Source organism: Agelaius tricolor, unplaced genomic scaffold, assembly GCF_023055355.1.
Source record: "Agelaius tricolor isolate 1412-34295 unplaced genomic scaffold, bAgeTri1.0.p SCAF_6, whole genome shotgun sequence".
NCBI classification, from domain to species: Eukaryota; Metazoa; Chordata; class Aves; order Passeriformes; family Icteridae; genus Agelaius; species Agelaius tricolor.
Genome location: NW_027269266.1, coordinates 33691849 through 33708516, shown reverse-complemented (window position 1 = coordinate 33708516; position 16668 = coordinate 33691849). Strand labels below are relative to the sequence as shown.

General features: G+C 41.4%; 1 protein-coding gene across 4 annotated transcripts in view; it reads right to left on the bottom strand.

Moving 5' to 3' along the window:
- The window catches only part of GALNT15 (polypeptide N-acetylgalactosaminyltransferase 15), a 30280-nt gene extending 14029 nt beyond the window's left edge, over positions 1-16251 (bottom strand). The window contains exons 1-5 of one of the 4 annotated variants that reach the window (XM_071429290.1): positions 15659-15865; positions 14928-15382; positions 14173-14718; positions 8518-8684; positions 7600-7804 (exon numbers count right to left, since the gene is read on the bottom strand). In XM_071429290.1, coding sequence (XP_071285391.1) covers positions 7600-7804; positions 8518-8684; positions 14173-14717 — 917 coding nt within the window. In that variant the 5' untranslated portion in view covers position 14718; positions 14928-15382; positions 15659-15865. Of the gene's footprint in view, positions 1-7599; positions 7805-8517; positions 8685-14172; positions 15383-15658; positions 15866-16232 lie in introns of those variants that run through there. The other 3 variants (XM_071429291.1, XM_071429288.1, XM_071429289.1) reach the window with 3 other exon arrangements.
- Positions 16252-16668: the final 417 nt, after the last annotated feature.

The following is a 16668-nucleotide window of genomic DNA, read 5'->3' as shown; positions in this document are numbered from 1 at the left end:
TTTAAGAGCAAGAACAGAGCCATTACACTCTAGGTGGCAATCCTTGAATTTATTTCTAACTTAAGTTAAATTTGGATTAGTCTGAGAAGACATACTAGACATTTCCCTATGGCAAAGAAATCACAGTATTTCACAGTGTACTTGCACATCCTCTTGGAATTAACTGGTAGTTCAGAACAACATTCAGTGTTCCCTGTTTTCAGGTCAATGATATATCACATTTGGAAATGTTCAGAGTATGAATGAAATGGTATTAGGGACTGCAGGGAAAAAGTGTTTCCATTTCTTCTCTGTTATGCTAAAAGGATAGTCTCTGGTCTCAGTGCAAAGGCTGGTCTATAGACAGAAATACTTCTGGAGAAAAATCAGTAATTTTTAAGAGGGATTAAAGTACACTGGAAAAAAAATATTGTTATTTTAGAGTAGGAATATCCATGTAGGAAATTATTCCCTAGGAAAAAACTTCCTATTAAAACAGAGACAAACATGAAATGGTCAGTTTGGGGGCAAAATGTAGATGTTCTTATCTCCTCTTTTAAGATGTATATGTTGGTCAGAAATCACAAGGAGAGAAATTTGATTGAAACATAAGACTGTCAGTGAAGGAAGGACATCTCAGAAGTCTCCAGTGCAGTGAGACATTTGTATTTTTTTCATGGCAGAGGCCAGAACCAGCTAAGGAAGATGGTAGCTCTGGGTTATGTTAATATAATCTTGAAATATCTTCTCTGCCTCTACAATCACTAGAAAAATGTTTTTTCAGAATCAGAGTGGAGGAAAATGCCCAACTTTATTTTTTTACAGTTGACATTTCCTGTAGAGGATTTTAGAAGCCCACAGAGAAACAGACTACTGCTTGCTAGTTGAGAGTACAAAGATGAACCGTGCAGAGGATTGCTTTAAAATGACCCAGTTTTTTTTCCTAGTAAGAGCAGACTGTCCTATGATGAGCTTAAACCAGGAAGATTTAAATAGAAAAGTGATTTTATTTCTCTGCTCAGGTATAAAACTATCCTTTATAGTATGCAATAATAAGCACTCTTAGAAACAAGCATCTGGTTTACAAATAGGTGAGAAAATTTTATGGTCACATGCAGCATTTGCGGGCATATACATCAAGGCAGTGAGTTCCTATCATCCTTCCCCAGGACTCAAGAAGAAATGGAAAGAAGTGATACAAAAAATAACAAAGCTGATATCCTTCTCTGATTCTCCTAATGATGTCCCTGTGATACAGTTTTGTATCCATGACAGGAGAAACCACCCAGGACTCAAACTAGCAGGGCCCTTTCTACTGGAAGCTTTACCCACTAACAGCATGCAAAGCAAACTACCTGCTTCTAAAAGTTCCTAAAGGTAGTGTCCCACTGGGCTCACTCAAACAGGCATTCCTTTCTTTGATATGCTCGGGGAAATCCATCTGACAAGTTAAATGGATTTTAAATGACTAAATGTCAAAAATGAAAAGTCACTGTAACAGTAATTTCTACAGCCTGCTGCATTTTCCAGTGTACAGGAATCTCTGACAACCGCCTGGTTGGGAGTGTAGAGGCAGCTGCATGGTTCCCACCTCAGTTTGCTGCTGCTTGCTGAAACCCACACTATCTATTGCTACTGGTTTATCCATTCTCATTCAGACAGGACTGAGAAATTAATGACCCCAGGGTAGTTTATTTTACTATTTCAGATTCAAGAGGGAAATATCAGGAGGGCATATTTGAGTAGAAGCCAGAGGCAATGTAGACTAAACTACTCAGAAGACCTTGACCATGCAGACTAGACCACATGAACTGATCCTGGATAGTTCAGATAGAAACAGACACACACAGATATATTCTGGATCAGATGATCCAAACATTTCAGACTATTCTACATTTTCATATCACCATAACTGTTTAAAACCTGTCTTTTTTTTTTTTTTAAATCCACCTTAAATGTGTTGCCACTATAAAGCTCCAAACTCCCGTGGTGCTTCTGGCATGAGTACAATTGCTCACAAGAGTAGGCACCACAGCAGTAGTTCTAGTTATTGGGCATTGATTCTTCAAGATTTCAATTCAAGAAATATACCAGTAAGGTCATAATGGATTCTGATAGTTTGGAGACCAAGCAATTATCCAAACTATCTGCAAATTATGGCATGGAAAATTACAGTGTTTAAATTGAAAATAACTCACAGGAATAGGCCATGTTATATCCCGGCTAAATTCAACCGTAAACCAGAACAAAATAAAATCTGATCTCCTTTCCCACAAAATTATACAGTAAAACTGATAACTGTGTTTTAGAGTTACTACTTTTGTACCTTTTTCAGAATGCCAAGATTAACAATTTTCAAGAGTATGTTTGTAAGAGTAATTCTAGACCTTCAACTGGTGTAAGCGTAGTATAGTCATGATGTAGCTCTGCTGAAACCAACAGAAACACACCTTCTTAAAACTAAATATTGGGAGTGTCTTTCTGATCTGAAATAGAAGAATCTAGTAACTTTATCTTGTGTGAAAATTGGTCATTATTCAATTTTAATCCTAATCAAGCAGTGCTTTACCCATTTTTTTCTTGGTATGATAAAAAAATAGCGATTTTCTGCATATTCAAAGACGGTTTGACATTTGTGTAGTTCTAAATGCAAATTTGCAGTAGATGGTAATTGGAAGATGTTCTTAGCTATTCTTGTTTTTAACTGGGTAACTGGCAGACAGCAGCTTCTCAACACTTTGAAATGAAACACAAACTACTGCTAATTTTACTCTGTGGAATCTGAGGGAAGAAAAAACCAGGAAATTCAAATACAACTAGCAGCAAGGCTTTGAACTGTTTGACTAATCTGTGAATATTTCAAATGCTTGGAACTCACACAAATTACAAAAGGTCACAATTCCATGAAAAAGAGCAACCCAAACAAGAACAATTTCCTGGTTTGAGATTTCTTTACCAAATACAATTGCAAATGAAATGTCTTCCCATGACCCTTTACAGTCAGCATGGACATTATGTTCTTTTCTAATTTTAAACTAAGTAACATGAGGAGAGGAAGATTTAATTATTTTATCAGTTTTGAAGTATTGGATACACTTTTTTTTAAAGCACTTTTGTATTGATTTACCCTGTGTTTTGCTGGAAGGAATAGATTTTAATCAGTTTGAATCCTCCTTTAGATAAGGAGAAAAAGAAACCCTTAAAAACCAAACATAAAAATTATGTATAATTCTCAACCTATTTCAGGGTGTGTCACAGCTTGCAAAAATTAGATAGCTAAGAAATCCAGGTAGTCCCAGTTCTCTGTTTCTGCATCCAGTCAAAACTTCAGTGAGTAACTGAGGACCCAAGCTGGTTCCACAAAATGCTGCATTTCCACTGAGAGCACATTGCTGGCTAAAGTCTTAGAAATACAGACCACTTGAAATTAGATAGGGTTAATAAGAAGATAAAATGCAGTGATAAGGAATGTTATAAAGGATTACTTAAATACTGCCTTACAGACCAACTCCAGCCTAACTTAGGGCATAGGAACAGTCTACTCAAATGGGTGGAGTATTCATATGCTAAGCACTGAGCAAATCTCTGCAAAGCAGAGTGCTAAGGGAATGCTTTATTAAAATTAATTTTTGAACCTGCCTTTTAATATTTTGCTAAAATATTAAAATTTGTATGTAGGGTAACAAAATCTGTAGAGGTAACTAACAGCTTTTAACACTGGACAGTCAGGGCACTGAGCCATGAATTATGCCTAAATCTTTATTGCTCCTGTGTTTAGCAGTAATATTTGCCTTTGACTTTAGACTCATGTCTTTATTTTCTTTACCTCAACTTCTTTAAAATAGGTCACCTTCTGATCCTGATCAACTGTGAAAGATTGTAAAGAGATAGCTTATCTTTCCATAACCTACCATGTAAATGCAGAACATTTACTGAATTTGAAATGAATGTTATTGACAAATGGGTGATATAAAAGGATCAAGCAAACACAGAAATCCCAGGAAGTAGGCTGTTACATGTGAAGTGTATGGAAGGCTTTAACACTGGGAAAGCAGCATGGAATTGCATGCTCAGATGCTGGGGTTGTGTGGGCTCTGAATGGATAACATCCTGCTTCTCCAAGACTGTGAGAAGTTAGAAAACAGATGGCTCATGTATTTGGTAGCTCAGAAAGCTGGGATATGGGCCACTGAAAAGTGGGGAATCAGACTAAAAGAGATGAAGAAGCTGTTCAGCTTTAGTGCAAAATATTTCCCTTCTCTCTTGTGTATTACCATAAAATCAGAACCACACTGAAAATTTCTGGACAGCAGAACTCTTTCTATTCCTGTATCTACAAGCAGAGGCTTCCATTTGTTCCTGATGGGAGCACACAGATGATGAAACACCTTTCCACTGCTATGCTAATTTCTTATTCTGTTTATCAGCATTTTCATTAAAGATAAGTGACCTAGAATCACAGCGCTAAGTAGAGGCACTTTGAATTTTAGAAACCAAATAAGCTCTTTTAAATAATGTAACAGGCTTCTGTTTCCTAATCTAATATTTGAGCTGTGGTTTAGGCAGTGCTCCAGCACAGAGAGAAACAGCCCTTGCAATGAGGAGCAGGGGGAGGTCCCAAGGCCCAGCTACCCCTTTGCAAACCACCCCTCTGTCCATAGCTATGGTGCCCAGGCCTCTTTTACAGGTGGAATTCCTTGTCAAGGATATCATCAAGGTTCATTTTGCTTTCATGAAGTATTTTAAGGAAATATATTTTGGATATTTTTTTAATCATCCTGTTTCAGCACGGTGACCACTGGTTTTAGATCAAAGGAACAACATTTTTAAGGCTTCATGGCACTGTTCATCATATGCTCCCTCTGCCTTTCCCTGCCTTTGGACAGAATACAAAATAGCAGCTCTGCAGTCTCCTGGAGAAGGCAAACCCTTCCAAAGACGACTGTAATAATGGCACAGCTGCATTATTATGCACCATGCCACTCACCTGGAATTAGCCTGCAACACAAACAGTTGTCAAATTAAATGATCTGTGGGGCATCTCATGTGGTTTTCTAATATTGTCCAGGTACCTACAGTATTCATCCTTGAATAATCAAAATGTCAAGGAATGCTTTAGAAACCACTGAACCATTCTCTAGGCAATATACTAAGCTGATGCACAGCTTCTCAGTCAATTTATTAGCCATGGTTCACAGAACTAGTCCCACTCAAGGTGCTCAAAAGTGTATATTCAAAGATTTTGGAATTACTTAATTTTTTTTTTTTCAGAAAAATAAATTAGATTGGGTTAGTGAATAAAGCCATCAGGCAGGGAAATGAAATGTCATTACCTAGAACAAGTCAAATATCTGCCAAGTATTTCTGTATAAATATTTCTATACCTGTAAAACTGAGATATTTTTCTATATTTATCCTACAGTCTACTAAAAACTGAGTATCTCTCTCGTTGTGAGTATGTTCAACTCACAGTGAAATCTCAGTCTGGGCAAGGATCTCTCAGCATCACTCTAAGGCAGATCACAATAATATTGACACACTTGGATCAGGAGTCTAGAAAATTAGGCTTAATTACTATTTTTAAAGTTAAAACCACTCTATAGCTCCCTTAAGTTCCTGCAAAGGTTTGAGCTTTGAAAGGCTGCATTGGTCCTTGCCAGCAAACAACTCACTCAATCCAGGTGATTGTTTTCCCATCCTGTCCCTCCAGCAAAAGTGCATGAGTTACAGTTTGATCGGTACATTAGGAAGAGGAAAGATGGATATTTCACCAGTCACTCTCAGCTTCCTGTGCTTTCCTCACTTGGGCACAGAGTGCACATGATTCAATTTAACAGCTCCTCAAGTGCTAAATGAAGCCAAGTTGACTATGATAGTGCCCTACATTTCCATGGTGATCTCCATGCAAGCATTACAAGCAATTTATGAAAAGTCATGAATTAACTTCCTTATCAGGTCAGTGTAATTGTCACCATTCTTCAGCTGGAGAAAGAGGGACAGTAAAGGAAGGTGACTGCCAGGTGCCTTAGACCTTATCTTCCCTCCTCATTGGAGGATGTCACAGGCTCTCCTCACTAGAAGTGACAAAGCTTCCAGGGTCAGACACAGTGACTGATACAGCACACAAAAAGGGATGGCTTAACCCATACTATTATCCAATCAGTTTTCCATCTTTGCTTCATTAATCCAATTAGATCTTAGTTAATTCACTGTTAAATTCTGCTCTCCTGGGGTAATGAATGAGCATATGGGCCCTATAATGAAGAGAATTCCCTTCTCACCCCCTGGTGACAGTGCTACAGAGTCCCTGAAAAATAGCAGACTTGGAGGCTTTGCATTGCCTCAGGAAGGATAATTTTTGACAGTGAATTTTTGACATTGTGGGGGTGTGGGGTCCTAACTTCTCTCTCCTGCTGTTGTAATTCTCCCTTCACTATAGCTCTCCTCTGAGACTTTTTGTAACTCTTTTAAATTCAGCAGTTCCAACACCCTTGAATGAGGACTGGCCAATTGATACACACAGTAATTTGGCTTGAACATCAAAAATAGACTATAGTTCAAGGCAGAAGAATCATGAAGTATATTCATAGTAAACCATCTAATTTGTCAGCAAACAAAAAATAATCTGCTTTTCCAAGGAGGACCTTTTTGAAAAGAATATTCCTGACATTCTAGGGCAGCATTACTCTTGCTTTCAGTACTCTTAATGTTTTCATTCAAATGATATAATAATTTCTAAAAGCTCACATTAATTCTCTTGTAAACAAACATAATAAGCCATAAAAGCAGCTTCTTCCAGTGCCTGGGAACAGCCTTTGAAGGTGTTTAGCATGACTATTTAACAGTCTAGTAAGAGTTTGAAGATCTTTTTTTTTTTTTTACCCTCTCTAGCAATTATTTAATGTACAAATTTTTCTTTTAAAAAAGTCCCTTTAATAAAAGATTTACTGACATGTAAGCCTAGAAACATTTGCAGTGGTTTTAACATCTTCAAAGGACTGCATAGATGAGATTAGCTGTAGATTAGAAAGCAGGCCCAAGAACCACCCTAAACATTAAATACTCAGAAATATTAATCTCTACCTTACTCTGTTACTTTGGGGTCAGTGAAAGTATCTGTGATTAGCTAAACCTACCTAGATTGCCCTGGAAGTCTGGGCTTTTTCTGTGGAAGAGAAATGGCAGCCAAAAGGTGACATGGTACACAGCCAAACTGGCTCAGAAGGACAAAGCATTTTATTCTTGGCTCCATTACTGAGACAGCTAAAAAGTAAAAACAATGGAGTCTTGCAGTAATTTTCTCTGGTGGATGTCTGCTGATTTACAAACAGGTTGAGACTGAAACCTTTTTAATTCAGACCACCAGGAAGCCATCTAAAGCTTCTAAGCTCTAACAGGTTATGAATTCTGAAATTTACACAGGGTGTAAAAGTGAGGGTAATCAGCCATAAGACCTATCCTGCTTCTCACATATCAGAGTGATACATATGCTGATAAGGTAGAAAATAAAAGGGATGTGACCAAAAGCAAGAAGGTAACCAAGGGAGGATTACAAAAACTACCCAACACTTTCCAAACAGGTCCCTTTCAGCAGAAACCAGCATACCCAGGGATATTTACCTGCTGCTGGAGAGCCTGGCCAGGAGGGGCTCCAGCCAGCCCTTCTGACACTCGCAGTGGGAATCCATGAAGATGAGCACGTCCCCGGTAGCCCGTGCGGCTCCCAGCATCCGACCGCGGATGACTCCAAGCCTCTTGTTGCTCCGGATGAGCTTCACACCGTCCAGCTTAGAGATGTATTCACTCAGAGCCGACTTCAGGGGCCCTGTCAGAAACACAACAGTCACTGAAATGTTTTAGCTTTGATTCAAGCTGTTAGAGAAAAGAAACAGGTAGTAGGAGATGCTACTTCTTGCTGGGAAAATGTTTCAGGGGCATTTGTTTTAAATGGCCGAGTAGGCCACATTTCAAATATTTCTACAGCATCATAATGTCAAAGGGAAGTAGAGACTAATGGAAACTGAGATTCACAAGTTATGAGGCTATTCCTGTGGGAATCTTAATAGCCTCCTTTCCAGTTTTCAGCAAAAGGTGGATGCTCTCATCATCTCATAAAATACACAGATGAGAGTGAGATACTACAGGTGTTTGGCTTTAGCAAGCACTTTGGACTACTTTAGCAATGTGGACTTTTCCACTCTATGCTTCAGCCAAAATCCAAGTCTGGAAATTATGACAGCAGACCTGGTCCAGTGGGAATCCTAGGATTTACATACTGTGATCTTATTTTAAAGTAAGAAAGTTCAGAGTGGTTGTAAAGGATGTGGGGGTAAAAACAGAAACATATCTCAAAGTTGAAAGGCTATGCTGAATTCTAGGGATGGACAGTGAAACCTGGTAGCCAGCTCTGGGCTGTGCTTAGCTCACTTCCCAGGAGTCATCTTTGCCTTCTCCTCTCCTCACACACTTCTTAGAGGAGGACAGTTTCTTCCCTGAAGTTTTGAAAAGAGAACTCACATAGAGAGAAATGGGAGCTACCTTGCTGGCTGAGATCGTCAACTAGGATGATATCCTTGAGTAAGGCCTTTGGGGCTGTATCCATAATGCTGTGCACAGTTCTCAGCAGAGTAGACCAGGCTTCATCATGGAAACAGATGATGACACTAGCAGTAGGCAGACTGGAGTCATATTTTTGCTGTAGGCACCTGCATGAGTGAGATGAGCAAGACACTGGAACCACTGGAACAAATGGCTAATTATTTTTCTCAGAGCAAAGTTGCAGGCAGCACCTAAACTTTCAGGAGTGGAGAGCAGTTTAAGGTCTCAACTCACTTCTAAAAAAAGAAAGTACTAAGGTATATCCAAAACTGGAATATGAAGTGAAAATATGGGAATAGCACTATCAAATTATAATACAAAAAGAAGAAAGTGTTCCTGTGTTCCGGGATAGTTTTTTATTCCTGCTGTCTGCCTCAAAAACCAGAGCTCAAACAGAAACAGTCCAGAATGTAAAGAAAAAGTGAAGATAATTAGAGTGAGGGATAAAGCAGGCCAGCTTCCACTAATTTCCACATTTTCCCAAGTAAGAAAGAAAAGAGCAAACAATTGCAGTACCATTAAGACTAACAAATGAAATAAGTCATCTGCACAACAGATCAGTATACCTGTGGATTACCTGACCAAGATCCTATTGAATGAAGCCAACATCTCAGTCCTTTATGGCAATGACATGGATCCTTATATGGGCCATGATTACAAATATAGATACATTTAAGAAAGAAAATGTATTTTCATTATAAGGTTTGTACAGGTTGCTTTTCCAATGAAAATTATCACTGGTGAATGAGACTCCCAGCTGGGAGTCAGTGTGCAATCAAACCAGCAGAGCAGTCTGGAAGCGGGCGGCATGGTGCAAAGTGGACAGTTTTGGGGGTTTGTTTTCCCTCATTGTTTTTCATTGTCTTGGGCTTGGGGAACACTGCCTGCAGGGAAAGTCTGCCATCTTGTCTTTGTCTCAGGAGGCTATGTGGCACTGGGTAAGGAGAGGGCCACCATCTTGTCTTGGTCTCAGGAATAACTGCAGTACACTGCCAAGCCACAGGAACATCCCCCTGCCATCTGTCTTTGTCTCTGGAATAACCACTGTCATTGCCAAGACACAGGAACATCTCACTTGTCTTTGTCTCAGTGGCCATGCAGCGCTAAGTCAAGGTGGTGAATGCCTTTTGTGTGTAAAGCACCTTCTCTCTTTGTATACTTCTGTTATTAGCATTGCTGCTGTCACTGTTTGTTTCTTTACTCCATTGCTGTTGGTTTTCAGTAAATTGTTATCTCAACCCAGAGTCAATCCTTTGTCCCTCCCTCACCAGAGGGGAACAGGGGGAAGTTTAATTCCCACCTGGTGTTAAACCACCACAATCACTCAAACATTTAAAGATGACAAACACTTCCCATTCATCCTCACAGAAACTGTATATGAAAACCATCTATTCTGGCGTGAGGGTGCACATTTTCTAGAAAATACTTTCAAATGCCCATTGTAGATATACAAAGACTATGTCTATATTTTGCTGACATTAGAAAGCACATTTAAAAAATCTTTTTATTTTCCAAATAACAGTCATTCAGTGTCCTAACTCATTTAATCTCCAGCAGCAAGAATTTCTTCAAGGAATTACACAATTGGCTGAATGTAGCCCATTGTTATTTCAGCATTTTTGTATTGCCAAGCAAATAATTATACAGAGTTTACAGTGGTTGTTAAACAATTGGCTACTCAGCAGAAATTCATGTAAGGGATATAATTTTAGTATTTCTGTTTATTAGTGTTTTACTTAGTGCTTCCGTTCATGGACTGAGGTTCTATGCTGCTAGACATTATCCAGACACAAAGCTGCTAATCACTTAAGAGATTCCATAGTCTGAATGATTTAATACACATAAATGATCACTATAGATGCACTTTTATAGTATATTATAGAATAATATGTATATTGTAGAATAATACATATATTGTAGAATAATATGTATTCTATAGAATATATATTTGAAATGAGAACAATCTTAATAATTTATTGCATTTTTCAATAGTTCACTTTTTTTTACATAGAAAGGAAAATTTTCTTGATTATTTTTACACCGTAAATTATCTATATTGTCTTTGGTTTACTAATTTTGTGTAATCAACAATACTGTTACCTCATAATTTCATATAACGTGATTGTTTCCATTTTCAGCAGGATCAAGGAAAGAATATTCTCATGACTTGGGAGTGAGTATTTTCAAGCAATAGAATAGAGAAATAATTAAGACAAGTGAAGATCTAATGCAGTCCTTTTAGTATCAGGCAGCTTCTAACCAGAAACATTCTATAGCTATTAGCAGCTAGTTGCTAGTTCTGTGGTTATAGCAAGAAAATAAGGCTGTTGTGAAATCTTAATTGGAAAAGAATTGAAAATAACGGTACTTGAACACATAACCTTGGTGGCAAGTGCTTAGTTGCCATGGAGATTGGCAAAGACTTGCGATATAGATGTCTAATCTTCACAAAAATGCACAAGGGTACTGGTACACAAAAATACCTTCCCTGTAATTTGGAGCAGTTTCATAGCCTGTCTATCATAAATTGGCATTTCAAAAAGTCAGGGCTGTGACTGATATGAGACATAGTGATTTAATCTAATTTGTGAAAAACAAGGAATTGTCACATGCAGCAACGAATAGAGAGCAATTCTGACAAGGCAAAGGCAGAGCTGACAGGGACTCCCACTCACCTTCAGGAAAATATTTAATTGAGATTCAGCTCCAAACAGCACTCCAGAGGAAGCTATACTTTGGTAATGAAACTTAAAACTTGTAGATACCTTGTGAGTTTCTTTTGCCATTTGGCACTCAAACCCAAGAGAGGAAAACAGACCTTTCTTTTGGGCAGAACCCCCATGATAAAAGTCACAATGGCAGGCTTGATTCAGGTGTCCCAGGAGAGTGTCAGTCCCAGCTGGAGCAACTGATAGCAGCAGAAAGCACTTTGAGGGATGAAGGTACCTCAGAGCATGGGCTGCTTCTTATGTGAAGTATTTGCCATGCCATTTCAAGTGACCTGAGGGAGACTGGGTCCGGTCCATGGAGGTAACTCACTGAAACATCTCTAACTGGTTGGCTTCCCTCTAATTAAATAATAATAGGCATTGTGATGAACAACATGATGCAAACCGAATAGAGACACAGACAATCTGATTCTGGTTTGCTCTCTCTTTATACTGCTGTAAAACTGGACTGACATAGTTGTAAGCCAGGCCCCCAGAGTAAACTACACCTAAAAATCATCATTGTGGTTTGTGTGTTATGCCATGAAGGACAGGTCTGGCTTAGACATATTCTGCTTCAGGTTTATGATCTGGATTTAAATCAGCCTCAGATGCTGACATCTGGGGTTTCTGGACTCTGTAAGCTGTGGTGTTGAGAACTCTTTAGGCTGTAACTAGTGAGACAGCAAAATCCATCCAGGAGCTCTGAGACCATGGCTTAAATGTTACCAAGATCAGAGTTAACTGAAGCTGTATCTTGTTGGATGGCCCTTCAGCTGCCAATGTAAAACTGTTTTTTGGCTTTCCACCAAAGACAGTAAACCAGGCTAGTCACTCCCCTTTGAACATTACATAGTTTGAAGAGTTAGCAGTGAAGCATGCCAAAAAATAACTGAAATAATACCAGCATGTCATTATTTAATGGAGTTAACCAAATTAACACTAAACCTAGTCAATAAGTACAGAAAACACTCCTTCATTTCTCTTTCTTTGAGACTGTACCCTTAAATTGGGGCCGCCAGCTATCTTTAAATATGTGAAAATGAACACTAGAAAAAAATGTATTATGGGTCTGATATAAAATGTTTGCCAGTATGTCTTTCCACCATGTCCTGGGATAAAACTACAATTGTTTTTGTTACAGGAGACAAGACACCACTCACATTCCTTGTGCTCCCTCTGGGAAGGGAAGCATATCACAGAATCAATTAGGTTGGAAAAGACCTCTGAGATCATCAAGCCCAGTCTTTGACTGGTCATCACCTTCTCAAGGAGGCCACAGCACTATGTGCCATGTCCAGTCCTTCCTTAAACACTTCCAGGTTCAGTGACTCCACACCTCCCTGGACATTTTCATTCCAATGTTTAATTGCCCTTCCTTTGAAGAAATTCTTCTTAATGTCCAACCTGGACTTTCCCTGGGGCAGCTTGATAGTAGATACACCTCAGATCCTTTTTAAGAAGTGTGATGAGCAGCCCTTCCTGGGCTGCTGGGACAACTGGCTCTAAAGTCTCAAGACTTCAAATGTAACACCTGGGGCTTCAAATGCAACATTTTTTCGAAATGGCCTTACAGTGGCAGCTGTGGTGTTGGCAGAGTTTGTCTGACACACCAGTATCCACCTTCCCTCTTCCCAGGAATTTCCTTTCAATACTTGCCACAGAATCAGAGGATATTCTGAGTTGGAAGGACCCACAAAGACCATTGAGTCCAACTCCTGGCCCTGCCCAGGACACCCTAAGGGTCGCACCATTTGCCTGAGAGCATTGTCCAAATTCTCCTTGAACTGTCAGGCTTAGTGCCGTGACCACTTCCCTGGGCAGCTGTTCCAGCGCCCAACCATCCTCTGGGAGAAGAATCTTTTCCTAATGTTCAGCCTAAACCTCCCCTGACACAACTTCAGGCCATTCCCTCGGGTCCTGTCACTGGTCACCACAGAGATCAGTGCCTGCCCCTCCTCCTCCCCTTGTGAGGAGCCTGTAGAGAGCAATGAGGTCTCCCCTCAGTCTCCTCTTCTCCAGGCTGAGCAAACCAAGTGACCTCAGCCGCTCTTCACATGGCTTCTTCTCCAGACCCACTGCCACCTTTGTTATCCTCCTCTACAGCTTTATATCTTTCTTATATTGTGGTGCCCAAAACTGCACACGATATAAATATATAGTGAGGCCACACCAGTGCAGAGTCGGCTCCACTTTTATGAGTGACCATCGGGTCACTTTTGTTCTGGAAGAGCCGAAAGCCCCAACTCTTCACCCATTCATCACTTTGTGAGCCCAGTGACCCCATAGCTCCGGCAGGTGGGCTGAGACGGGGCCCGGCCGAAGAGGAAAGCCAGTCGCCAGTCCGGCGTGGGTTCCCTCCCCCTCTGCAGCCCAGCAGCCGGACAGACAGACGGACGGACGGAGAAGGGCGGGGCCCGGGGTGCTCCCTGCCCTGCCACCCCCGGCACCTGCCGTGACGCTGGCGCCGGTAGGGGGCGCTGCCGCCCGCTCGGCCTCAGGGCGCGGCGGGGCCGGAGCGGGGCCGGGCCGAGCCGAGCCGGGGGTGTGGGGGTGCCGCGGCAGCGCTCACACCGCCCCCACAGGCGCTGCGCTCCGCGCCTCTGCTCCGCTCACCCAGCGAGCCCCAGCTGCCCTTCCCGCACCGTGCCCCCCTCCACCTTTGCCGCCCGCCGGCTCTGAGGGCTTGAACCACCTCCCGAAGGAGGCTGGGAGCGTCCCTGGTCTGAGGAGCGGAGCGCCCGACCCGGACGGGAGTTCGATAGGAAAGACGAGAGCTCTAGAGGAGGAGAGGTGCGGGGTTTGCAGTAGTGGATGTTCAGGGAGACGCGGCGGCGGGGAAGGAGGCAGGTTTTTCCCCAGAAGTGAAATAGGGTGTTTTACTTACAACGGGTGTCGTACCTCAGGCAGGTCCCGGCGCAGCGCGATCCGCTCGCTGAGCACCTCGTTAAAGCCGTGCGTTTCCAGGCCGAGCGGCCGCTCCCCCGCCGCAGCCCCTTGCCCATCCTGCAGGGGCAGGGACAGCGGCTGGGACTCGGGGCCCCCCTCTGCCTTCCCCTCCGGCCGCCTGCCCTGCTGCTTCACCACGCGATAGCCCTTCCTGGCCCTGCTGTGGTTCCTTTTGCCGGTGGGCGACACGACGGCCATGATCAACTCATCCTCCCGCAGGGAGATGAAAGGCGATAGACCATCCAAAGGGTAGTACTGCTGGCTCTCCTCCTGGGTTTCCAGCATCTCTTGGGTCTCCACAAAGTCCAGCTGATACCCTTCCCGGGGGTTGAACTCCACAGGCTGGAAAGTCCCTTCCTTGCTCTGGTTGCTGGGTGGTGGATTCAGCGTTGTAACCATCAGTAGTAAAAACCCCAGCATCAGAAACAGCAAGAGAAACTGCAGCTTACGTGATCCATATCTGCACTTCTTCCTCAAGAACATACTGTTGGTGACAAAATTATACAGATGGTCATGTTAAATATCACTTGAATCTTCCTCAGATTTCAGTCCTCGGGTTGCACAAAAGCCCTGGTTTTCACTATCTGCCAAGAGGATTTTTTTGCTCCCTTCACATTTCACTGATGCCATTTCATGCTCTCCTCTCTATTTATAGAAAAAAAATTATAACATTCCTATTAATATTGTACTTACTGTAGTAAAATGTAGCATGGATCCAGTGGGATAAAGTAGATCCTTTATTATGCGGAGTCCCAGCTTAGTTAGGAAAGTGCATGCTTTGCTGATTGAAAGAGTAGCTAAAGCTTTGATTTTTTTTTTCCCTTTTAAAATTCTAAGTTGAAAGAAAGCCCATTTCTCATAGTTTCTTTCAAGGGTAGATCCTGCTTCTTCAAAGTTTCCAATTGCTGCCTGGATTGAAGCAGTGTATCTCAGAAAGCAGATCTGACAGCTCTCCCCCGTTCAGAGGCTTCAAGTTAACTGTGATCAACAGATGAGAAGTAGTCGGTCCCTGACTTTGTTTCACACATAACTACGGCACTCAGTCAGGAAGCACTTTGCCAGACATAATACAGAGCAATGTGTGCGTCTTTCTCTCGGTCCTAATGCCCTCACTGCGCTTGTCCTATCAAATCACAACTTTGCAAAAGCTGTAAGAGGTGACATACAAGAAGCAGAATGTTGTATTAGAAAAGAAATCAAGGCACACCACAGACTGCTGTACGTTGGAAGAGCTGTAATAAGCTGAGAATGCACAGAGCAAGAATCAAGAATTTTATAAAGTGAGTAAAAGATGGAGAGCACATGTTTTATTTAAGGTTAGATTTATTCATATGATAATGTGTTAGCTGGACTATATTTCATATCAAATAAATATTTACAGCTGTAGGGATTTTAACATTGACATAAGGGTGCCAAATTATCACCTGGCAAGCTGAAGTTGTCTCCTCATCCATAAATTTGGTATTGCAGGGCAAGCAGCACTTCAAGTTTTCGTTAGTCCAGGAATAACATATATAAAAGCCTGGGCTGGAACAACAACCACTGACACTGAGAGAAAACAACAACTTCTGTGATTAAAAGGAGAGCTCAGTCTCTGAGGTCTGTTTGCTCATACTGCTGGCATGGGTGCTACTGGGCATGGACAGTGGCATTTTTTGCTGCAAGATGAGTGCTTGTCCAATGGGAGAAGGGGTGAGACAATCCACGTGCTTCAGCATCACATGCCTCTTGGTCCGGCAGGCAGAGACCAGGGATGGATGCAACTCAGGTGTTGCCACCCCTTTTGATGCGGGGGGCATGGGATGTGGTATTTTTCATATCATGCAATATTTGATGAGCAGAAAGCTCCTGCTCCAGGAGGCATGCAATTACTGGAGAACTTCCACATTCACAGATTTTAAAAAAGCCCTACATTTCTAGACATTATAGCTAAAAGAATAGCCTGAAGACAGGCATGCAGTATACTCTAAAGAAAGCCAAGGATATATTATTTTTTACCTTCTTTGCTATTCCCTCTAAGATGTCCTGTAAGTTCAGACTATGGTTCCTGGTATACAGCTTCCAAAAAATTAAACATGAGAGGACACCTACTTTCTAATTAAAATGCATCACAACTTTCAAAGGCAAGGACGGTATAGAGCACCATAAGATTGCTGGAGGCATATAGTGTCTCACTTCTGTGTGTACTTCTCTAAGCAGCTTATACAGAATGCCTTGAGGGAGTGTGACTGGTCTGCTGTGTCTTGGCACCTTCCCTGCATCAGCTGTTCTTTGAAATTTACAGAACTGCTTTAATCATATCTTGAAAAGAAAGAAGATTGAGCCAGTATTTTGATACTTCACTATTGTATGTATCTCCCTTTTTTAGCTTAAATTCACACAAAAGTAACATCCCAACTCACCTTCAGCCCTGAGAATATTACTTTTTATCCTG